The sequence below is a fragment of the Carassius auratus genome, chromosome 4, assembly GCF_003368295.1.
Source record: "Carassius auratus strain Wakin chromosome 4, ASM336829v1, whole genome shotgun sequence".
Taxonomy (NCBI): domain Eukaryota; kingdom Metazoa; phylum Chordata; class Actinopteri; order Cypriniformes; family Cyprinidae; genus Carassius; species Carassius auratus.
The window spans coordinates 10,825,430-10,835,615 of NC_039246.1; the positions used below are offsets into that span (position 1 = coordinate 10,825,430).

At 35.8% G+C, this 10,186-nt stretch overlaps 1 protein-coding gene and 1 long non-coding RNA gene across 3 annotated transcripts; one reads left to right on the top strand and one right to left on the bottom strand.

Moving 5' to 3' along the window:
- Nucleotides 1-212: 212 nt before the first annotated feature.
- LOC113068135 (CD9 antigen-like) lies at nucleotides 213-8,310 on the top strand. Of its 2 annotated transcripts, none has more exons than XM_026240767.1 (8): nucleotides 213-387; nucleotides 4,431-4,533; nucleotides 6,288-6,385; nucleotides 6,814-6,888; nucleotides 7,338-7,439; nucleotides 7,556-7,645; nucleotides 7,738-7,821; nucleotides 7,938-8,310. In XM_026240767.1, exons 1-8 carry the CDS (start codon nucleotides 313-315, stop codon nucleotides 8,001-8,003), a joined length of 693 nt encoding a protein of 230 aa, XP_026096552.1. In that variant the 5' UTR covers nucleotides 213-312; the 3' UTR covers nucleotides 8,004-8,310. The 2 variants fall into 2 exon arrangements, with proteins under 2 accessions (XP_026096552.1, XP_026096561.1); XM_026240776.1 differs by lacking the exon at nucleotides 213-387 and adding an exon at nucleotides 2,693-2,866.
- LOC113068346 (uncharacterized) lies at nucleotides 8,056-9,666 on the bottom strand. The gene is made up of 2 exons (XR_003279522.1): nucleotides 9,281-9,666; nucleotides 8,056-9,158 (listed from the first exon to the last, which is right to left on the bottom strand). It is a non-coding gene; the product is annotated as an uncharacterized LOC113068346 (long non-coding RNA).
- Nucleotides 9,667-10,186: the final 520 nt, after the last annotated feature.

The window sequence follows — 10,186 nt, forward strand, 5'->3', positions numbered from 1 at the left end:
CTCCAAAATACATTATCTTTCTTTTTTGAGTAGTCTACATACAAATGCATTAATTAATGATAATTGCATAACATAAGGGGGTTACAATAATAAAGAAAGACCGAAAGACAAGTGAATGTGAGTCACTCCAGAGCTTCTCGCTTTCTGAGAGGTGGGAGTTTACTGTTATAAACCGTCACTTCCCCTGAGCTCAGAAGCATTGAGTCACAGACGAGCAACACAAGGGCAGACACAGACCTTTGGGAATTCAAACATATGAGAACAACAAGACTTCTGCTGCAGTGTATTTGATTTAGAAATTGGATTCACATTATGGCTAAGTCAGGTCTGTCCAGTGGAGAGGAATGCATCAAATACATTGTGTTCATCTTTAATTTCATATTTTGGGTGAGTTTAATACAGATCACTCCTAAAAATGTATTTATTGTGGGAAAAAAGTGTACATGTGACATAATGTCTAATATAGACTTGCTATTCTGCCTAAACAATAGGCTAGTCTTTTAATTTGTTTTTGAGACAAGCTTCTAAAATACTTTTTTGATTATTTAACATAAAAATTGCAACAAATATGTGATGTTAAAAGCTGATATCTGATTTGCTGAATTGATTTATCATTGACTGGCTCTCTGTGTCATTTCGAAAAGCGCCCACTATGGTGAAGGCAAAACTTATTAATATGAATTAATTAATAACTTAACGTAACGGACAGCAAGTGGGTATATGATCGCAATTGCGTTGATCTATTGGTGAATTAATTTTCTTATAACACTCCCCTTGTTAACTTATTCGTTAAAAAAGTACTTTAAAAAAGAAATTAAAAAGCGAATCGACTCATTAATATTAATTAGTATAGATTACGTAAGTATAATCTCCAGGAAGTTTACAAAGGAACGTCAGCATGCCCTGATTAATATTCATGAGCCCAGTCTACGCCATAGTGGGATTCAAAATATGGTGTTATGGGCAGCAGGTAAGCAAATGTTAAGAAACTAAATACAAAACAAATAAATTACTGTACAGATTACTTCGAGAGATTTTCTCATAGGTTGAGCGGTTCACGAGAGACAAGTGTCAGGATAAAGACTGATAGCGTAGATTAATTCATGTCCAGGATCATGGTAATTTGTTTTTATTGAGAAGAACATGTAAACATTTTGCATAATGTTACCTGTTGCTAGGCAACCACATCCCTAATCCATCCCATAAATGAGGTTAAATTTAGACCCAGGGATAAAAGGATAGATTTCACTATGAAAGTAATAAGGACTTAAGGACAGAAACCGATTACCTAAATGTAGTCCACATAAGGGGGGGGGGGGGGGGGGATATAAATGAAACGTTATATAAATAATCTATATTAGCACTAACCCGTTTGGTTGAACATTTGGAATATAGAGAAAACAAATGCTTCCCATGCTTTAGCTAGAAACTTTAAACAAAGTGTGTTTACTTTGATTCACGTAATCTGATACCAAATGGGTTTGTCTCGAAAATGAGATCTTCTGGACTGCTGAGCTTTGTCCACACCCTCCTATAAAGCCTGACAAAAAAAGAAAAAAGAAAAAAAAGAATAGCTTGTTTTTTTATTTAACTTTTTAGAACCTTTAAACAAACTATTTAGAATATTTAAAATTAAAATAAATAAAAAGTATTCTTAGTTTTTTTTTTAATAATATTTAATACATCAGATGTTTATGGCTAATGTAGTATGATGCAGGAGAATATGGAGCCTGATATTTATATTGCCAAAAAAATTCAATTCTTCTGATAGCTTGTAATGTAAATCAACAAGATCGCTATAGCAACAATATATAGCACACTACTTATATAAAATGCATTTAAATATCAGTTGTCCCTATATATCTCCCAATAATATGTTTTAGTAAGATGATATTTTAATATATTTTATCAATGTAATGCATGAAGATTGAAAGATTTGAAAAATGTTCCTCAGAAGCTTGATGTATTATATTTGGTACTTTTATTGAATTATGGATAATCAAGTAAACCAAAGTTGCTTCTGTTCAACGAGTCTTCCTCTTGAAATTTTAATAACAGTAATTTATGATAACATTTACTTCATAACGTTCATTAATCAATATTTCACATTAAAAAAAAAGAGACGTGTACCACAACCTTAAAAATTGGCATTTTTAGAATAAAATCTCAAGCGATGAGGGCAGAAGGCTTGTAAGATTGTGTACAGGATGCAACTGGTTTTCAGGACAATTTTGATAAAAGCTGATCATTTGGAGCTCTTATAAAATAATGCATGAAGTATAACACAGAAGGCTTCATTCATAGTGTTATGTTTGGTCTTCTCCCTGACCTCTGTCTCTAACCCGTCTGTTCACTTTAAGAGTGAAAAGGTGTGAGGCAAAGGGACAATAGCTGTGTTCTGACTTCCCAGAGTTCCTGAGGGACAGCTCGAGTTACATGAAAATGTAAACCTGATCAGCAGTGTTGTCACAGTTTTGCCAACTAAAGTGCCCTGTGAATCCTTAATTCTTTTTATACTCAATTTATATAATACTAAATTGTGTTAGCTCTTTTTTCGGCCTGACAGAGTGACAGATATCCTTTTTTCTGTGATCTTTTTCTACACTTTTTCTGTCACACGGAAAACCTAACATGGTTTTGCCCCTCCTCCTTTTTCCTCTGACAAAAGCCAGGTAAGGAGGGTGCGGCCTGCTGGAATTTTTTTTTTTTGTTCACTCCCTCAGTCTTTTAAGGTTAAAACCAAGCACATTTCAGGTGTTCAGTATCGGGTGTTTTCTCTTGAAACTACGCTTACTTTTTAGCCATGGCAGCGGGTGGACTTCAGTGTATCAAATACTTGCTCTTTATCTTCAACTTCATCTTCTGGGTATGTGTTTTTACGTCATTACATAAGCACATGTTAATTCATCTGTATGTTTGTAGAGTAAAAAGGGAACATAGTCACACTGAAATGAAAATGTGGTTGAATGTGATGTGATCAGGATATAAACGTTTTATTTACTTGTTTACATGCCATACTTGGTGTATGTTTGTTTATTTGATTATCCATATTTGATGTGTGTGACAAACTTTGCTCTTTGAGAGACACATGCTCCTTAACATTTTGTATATAATTTTCACACGTGAATTAAATGTTAAATAAGTTTCCTGTCTAAATGCCTTTTTAAACCGAAGCTTGGTCAGACTTTGGGTTTTGTGAGTTTCTAAAACAGACTATCTAGTTCTATCTATTATCTATTTTAGAACATATGGGGTTAGTTGCTTGTGGCCATTAACCACATTAGTTATGTTTTACGTAAGCCTGTTGACTTTCTGCTTTTACTGCTGGCTGAAAATGTCTTTGGTTTAGCTCGAATAAAAAAAAAAAAAATGAATTCACACATGGTAGTTGCAACCCGCTCAATTTTAAAACAGCACAAATAAGGTGTGGTCCGTCCCATTATCTTGACTTAAAGTGCTTCGAAACGACAATTCAAAGGGGTCTTGGTATTTAGGCGAGTCTTTGTGGTGAGTGAACAAACTAGCAAACATGGAATCCACCCATGAGTAACTCCCATTGTGTGTGTGTGGATGGAAAAAGTCCGGCTCAGTTTGGAAATCTTTGAGGGACAAGCCTCAACACCCCTGGCAGTGAGTCACTGTGACTCATATTTGTGACTGAGTTTTCCAAAACCGAAGGAAACTGGAGGATTGCGATGCAATTTGTGGTGTTTTTTTTTTTTTTTTTGGGTGTGATCTGGATTAGCTTGTATGGTTTGTTTCTTAGTATTCATTGCATCATCTGTCAAGGCACCTAATGAAACCCACTGATCCACCCTTTGTGCAACTTCGTAGAAGGTTGAATGATAAAGAAAAGTTACACCAGCTTTTTTTTTTTACATGCACAGCAATGAAATATGAACTGTCTGGTGACTATCAAAAAAATCTGTTTTGACTGTAATCAAGTCTAAAGGTGTTGTTTTATTTTGTGTGTGGGCTGTTGATTAACTTTTGCCTGTGAGAACGTGTAAGAACCAGAACGATTACAATCTAGTACACGTTACTCATTCATGGAATCCACATTACAGTGTCCTGGGAATGGCAGGAGTTGGTTAAGACAAATTAGATTTCGTTCAGCATATTTTTGCACAGCTCTTTTTTTCCAGTATTTGTTCTAGGGAAGTAAGCTCTCGCTATTGGAAGCAGGCTAGCAAGATTTTCAGGTTGGTCAGCTTTTTGTTGAAGTGCTTTTTAACCACAAGGCTTGTTGGACTTCATTCTTTTTTTAAGGAGGATGAGTGAAATGTTTAGTTTTGGGCCTGACTTCCTGTACAATCTGCCTTGATAAAAAAGCTATGTTTCCTCTGTTTGGTTGCTCAGTTTGCCAATGTCACTGAAGCTCAAACTAAACAAATCCCTAGATTTATTGAATCTTTTGTTTGTTTCCTCAGCTCGCAGGTACAGGGGTTTTAGCTGTCGGTCTCTGGCTGCGTTTCGATGAAAGAACTAAAACACTCTTCACTGGAGATGGTGCCCCGACAGTGTTCCTCACAGGTGAGTTTGAACTGGATTTTTAAGTTACCCTTCCTCAGTCCTCAGTGATTAAAAAAAAAAAAAAACACTCTCATCTCCATACACAATCGCATAGCTCCTTTTATCACCTACGTGATCAGGTCTTTGTAAGTTGTTGTTTGGGTATGAGGCATAATGGTGGTTATGGAAACCAGCCACACCTATTTCCAGACACCAGACCATCTGTCATCTGAATGTTGCATATGAACACTTTAATTCAACATGAAGCAAATGAATCATGAGTTGCTCTGGCTTCTGTACAGAGTATCAAAACTGATATATAAAAAAAAAAAAAATAAACACACCTCACCTTTAAAAGTTTGGAATGATAAAGAAATAAGTCTCTTATGCTTACTATTAATCGAAAATACAGTAAAAGCACTTATGATGAAAAATTACAACTTAAAATAACTGTTTTCTGTTTGAATATATATTAAAATGTAATTTTTTCCTGTGATGCAAAGTTGAATTTTCAGCATCATTACTCCAGTCTTCAGTGTCACACGATCCTTCAGAAATCATTGTAATATGCTGATTTGCTGCTATATATTTATTTATTTATTTATTTATTGAAAAAAAAAAGCTTTTTGCTCATAGAAATACAGCCTTGTTGAGCAACCACTACTACATTTAAATCATTACAAAATTTCAAGCTAATGATGGACATCACCCTGACTTGGTTTTTGAACATTTACTGAACAATCCTGTTCTTAAAGTGACACAAATAACTTGACCACTACAACAACGTGTAATATTCAGACCATTCCATCTATTCTTCTAGGCTGTGTTTGTTTTGTGAAAGGCACAAAGACTGGAGTCCTTGTTTCTGGCTTGTGGAAGAAGACCACAAACAAAATGAACTTTAAACCAAAAACCAACCCCCTGATAAATAACATCCTTCAGATTCTCTCTGCCCCTTCCCATCATCCCTCACAGAGCTGCCTTTCTCCTTTTCATCCACAGAACCCGCATTGTTTGCTCTCTTCTCAACTCTTGCCCGCTTTGTTTTTCCTTTCTCAAGATCTGTCAGAAGATCTCTCGCCTCCATCGATCCAGAAACATGATAAACTCGATGGGCAAGTGTCTTTCAGAGGTTTCGAACGCGCTTTGAGTGACAGCAGGGCGTCTTGCAATGCCAAACATCCTAGTGACAGACAGTCCAGAAAAGCTACATTCTTTAAAATAAACATTCCAAAAGGGGTTTTAGAAGAACCGTTTTCGGTTCCCCAAAGAACCTTTCAATGAACTGTTCTTAAAATAACCTTTATTATTATTGTTGTTATTGTTATTAGTGTGAATAATATTATGAGAATTTAGTTTTCCATTAAAAAACTTTGAGCAATTAAAAGGTTCTTAAAGCTAATAGATCCCAATAATGAAAGGTTCTTTTTAAGAGTGTGGTAGGGTGGTGTTTCATCGTTTCTGTAGATACAGCACAATCCACTTGCGTAGAATTTTGTTTTGCATATCCTGCTTTGCATAGCTTATTCTGATAAAGTAGCTGAAGGAAATAGTTATTTATACACTGACATTTTCATCAGGTTTAAGTTACTACAACCATAGATTATTCCCATTTACAGTAAATTGCCTTGATTTTCATTTGTCATTTCATTTGTCTTTTTATTATTATTATTATTATTATTATTTTTTTTTTTCAGATGAGAATTCAAAGGAATAGTAAGACTGATGTAATGGTACAGGGAAATAATGAATGTTCTCTTTTTCTCTATCCACAGGGGTCTACATCCTCATTGTGGCGGGTGCGATCATGATGGTGGTCGGGTTCCTCGGCTGCTGTGGCGCAATTAAGGAATCAGCTTGCATGCTGGGACTGGTGAGTCCTCCCAGATTCTTCCACAGCACAAAACAAACAGATCCTGATTGATATTTGTATTACTGATGTAGTTAAGTTACACTGTTAAAAATAAATGTTTTTGCAGTCATGCCATAGAGGAACCATTTTGAGTTCCTCATAGAACATGTGAACGGTTCATAAAATAATTATTTATTTCTTCCCGTGAAGAACATTTTATAATCTGAAGAACCTTTTTCTGCTTGAGAGATAATGGTTCTTCGTGGAACCATAGATTCCAGTAAAGAACCTGTTATTTTTTTTGATGGATGGTTGTCATGTGGCTTTGACCCAAATTCATGATTTACTCTTTTTAGATGGCAGGGTAATTTAAACCGAACAAATCAGAAGTGCACTTTAGATATTGTTGATGTCCTTGTTCACCTCTGACTTTTTGTTGCTCTCTCCAGTTCTTTATGTTCCTGCTCCTCATTTTCGCTGCAGAGGTGGCCGCTGGAATCTGGGGATTGTCCAATCAGGACAAGGTGTGTGACAGAGTCAAGTCACAGTTATTTATATAGTGCCTATATACTGTATGCAAAACAGATTGTCTCAAAGCAGCTGCACAGAAGTAAAAAGGAAGATAGCAGTGTTGTAAAATTTCAACAAGTATAAAATGACTTTAATTTCAGCTGTAAAACACTTTAGAGAAGATAGTTGTCCTGTAGTTCAAGTCAGTTTGATGTTGATTCGATGGCGGTGTCAATGTTACAAAATTCATCACTTGTGAAACTAAATTTATAAAGTAGCTCTAAGGAAGACAAGCGTGTCATTGAACAGATCAGCTGAGTTCAACACTGACATTCTGCTCTCATCCATTAGCGTTGTAACCACCCTTATAGCATAAAGTTAATTATCTTTTAAGGCCCATTTTCCCATGATCCTCTTTCATTTTCCCTCAGTGTGACCACTTCTTTCTTTCTCTCCTCCTCAGATCGTGACAGATGTCCAGACGTTCTACAAGGAGACGTTCGAGAACTACAAAAAAACTAATCAGGACGCACTGAAAGAAACTCTGCGAGCCATTCATTTAGGAGTAAGTGTTAATTTTTATGGTTCGTTCAAACCACAACATCAAAAACATTGAATGAATGGAGGGAAAAACATCTTAATGTTAATCCAACTGAATATGTTCTGTCTGTTTATTATTAGCTGAAGTGCTGTGGACCAACGGGAACCATTGCTGATGGAGCATCCGATACCTGTCCAGCAAAGGAGGGACTTGAAAACTTTCTCACAACGGTAGAATTGAAATTAACATTAATGAATCTTAAATCTCTTTAAATAAATGGTTTTTCCATGAGCCATTGTTACCTCTTGTGTTTCTACTCCAGAGCTGCCCAAATGCTATTAAGGAAATCTTCACCTCTAGGCTTCACGTGATCGGAGGGGTTGGGATTGGTATTGGTGTGGTCATGGTGAGGAGATACTCATGCATATGATTCAGTGCATTTTCACCTGAAAAGCTTTGACGCTGAGTCTTTCTCCTCGTCACACTGCTGTCAGATATTAACCGTGTCTCTTTCATCGGCAGATCTTCGGTATGATCTTCAGCATGCTTCTGTGCTGCGCCATCCGACGAACCCGGGAAATGATATGAGCTGCCCTTCGTGCTGCAAGCCTGTATTCTGCTCTGTATTTATCTGAGTTTGTAAAGGTGTGTGTGTGTGTGTGTGTGTGTGTGTGTGCGCGCGTGTGTGTTTGGAAAATCACTCTGATACACTTCTAACAAAGCCCAACTTTAGTCAAGCACTCTTAACTGTTAAAGGTCATGCATATGTTGAGTGGAGCAATGAATTTTTAATTTCTTTGGTGTTTCAACTAATGTTCATTTGCCTCTTTGAATGTACTTGTAAGCTTCGAACACCTACTGTAGTAAATTACAAATAAAGTTCAGAACTAATTGACTGAATGGTGGTGATATTTTTATTATTATGTGACAAAGTATGAAGCATATGTATGGTTTACTGCCCTCTGGTGATCTTACAGTGCACCCACATCCCAACATCATTGTTTTACTTCCAAAATGTTGTTTTAAATGACAAAACCCTGCATTTAAGTTTAGTTTATTGTCAACTCCTTTTATAGAGTTTCAGAAATCCAATCTGAAGGAACTGATATTTTATTGGGTTGTAACAAGTCTTATATGATAGGATAAATAACCACAAATAAAGAATCAGCTGATATAAATGTAACATTTTTCAAAATCCATTTTTGGCTAAAATTAATAAAATGTGGCTGCTTTGAAATGCATCATGACAGTTTAAAGAAGTGAGAAAGTTTATATGAAACATTTGTTGTTTGCTATATTTACAGGTAGGCAAATTAAATATATATATATATAGTAAAACTAACAAAAGAATGTTGCTGCAGTTACCTGACAACTTACAATTTGTTGAGATAACTTAAATATCCATCTTAACTAACCTTAATAATTTATCCATTTAAGTAAGCATGCACATTTATATTTAAGTTTAAATTGGCACAAATTTAGTCTTCATTTTTTGATCTTTTGTTTTTTGCCCTTTTTTCCTTTCTTCTTGGTGGCTCCAGTCCAGCCAAACCCTCTGAACTCCAAGCAGTCCACTGCATTATGGGAGATGTAGTAGACGTTCTCCATGGCAGCTGGACTCAGAATATCCACATCTGTCTTTGTGGATTTGGCACTGACAGACCTCTTCTTGGAAGAGTGCTTTCTTTTGCTCTTTGCTGCAGGCTTGGAACTTTGAGATCTTGACTTTTTGGTACCTGAAGGCTATAAAGTGTATAGATTTTAGGGAAAAAATGTGAGAGATCTTCACACATTTCAACCAGATGTTTCTCTTTTTGTTTTTTATGCAATGAAAAGTGAAGATAAAATAGAAGACAAATTCTTACCATTATTAAGTGCCTTCCTCTCACACAATAGTTAGACGCTTGAATACACTTATAACCCACGTATCAATGCTTGTAAGGTGATGCTTTACTAGATTTTAATCTCATTTTGCAATCAGCTTCAAGAGAACTTCTATCTAAAGTTCCTCTCCAGTGTGTCCCTCGTTTATGAGGTCTTTGTTGTGTGCTGTTGTTTATCTAGGGTTGTCCTGGTGACAGCTCATGGGAGCTTTTTCACGGGACTCATCCACCAACTGGTTTTTCAGGTCAAACCAGGATGTTTTTTGCTGTGACCCCCCGACATGAACCTGCAGTGTTTGAGTCCATGTATCTGATCATATGGTAAGACTTAGGAGGGATATTCAGAAACTGAGGAATAGGAACCTTCCTGAATATTCTAATAACTAGAAAGACTAAAAAAAAAAAAAAAAAAAAAAAGTTAATTAAAATAACCAATAATTAAATATTAGGATTTTTGTTATTAATCATGTTTTTTGTTTTGTTTTATTGAATACATTTGTACACAATAACTTATAATTATTCAAGTCCGTTAATTAAAATAATTTATATCTGGCAAACATAGTGATATATACTTGAGTATTTTTATAAATTGATTATGTTATAGAGGTAATTATATATGTAGTAATTACAAATGACTGCGATTGGGCCATCCTGGCAATGCGCTGAGAAAAGTAACAGTTCGCACCTGGAAAAAAAAACCGCGCTTCTTTATTTTAGTTAAACAGACGAGTACTTGGATAAATACGCATTCATACAAGATTCAAAGCAGCCAATGTTATGAGAAATCGACTCCCCCCTCGAAATCGGGTTCGCTTAGGATCAGGAGGATCAACAGCGAAAAACTGTAGCCTGCGACAAAGCTAAAGGTACTTGAGCTAAAGGTAACGT

Excerpts from the sequence above, each read along its gene's own strand:
- LOC113068135 (XM_026240767.1), top strand. The coding sequence starts at position 313 with ATGGCTAAGTCAGGTCTGTCCAGTGGAGAGGAATGCATCAAATACATT. Across the intron at positions 4,534-6,287 it reads CCCGACAGTGTTCCTCACAG|GGGTCTACATCCTCATTGTG; the intron begins GTGAGTTTGAAC and ends CTCTATCCACAG. Across the intron at positions 6,386-6,813 it reads CAGCTTGCATGCTGGGACTG|TTCTTTATGTTCCTGCTCCT; the intron begins GTGAGTCCTCCC and ends TGCTCTCTCCAG.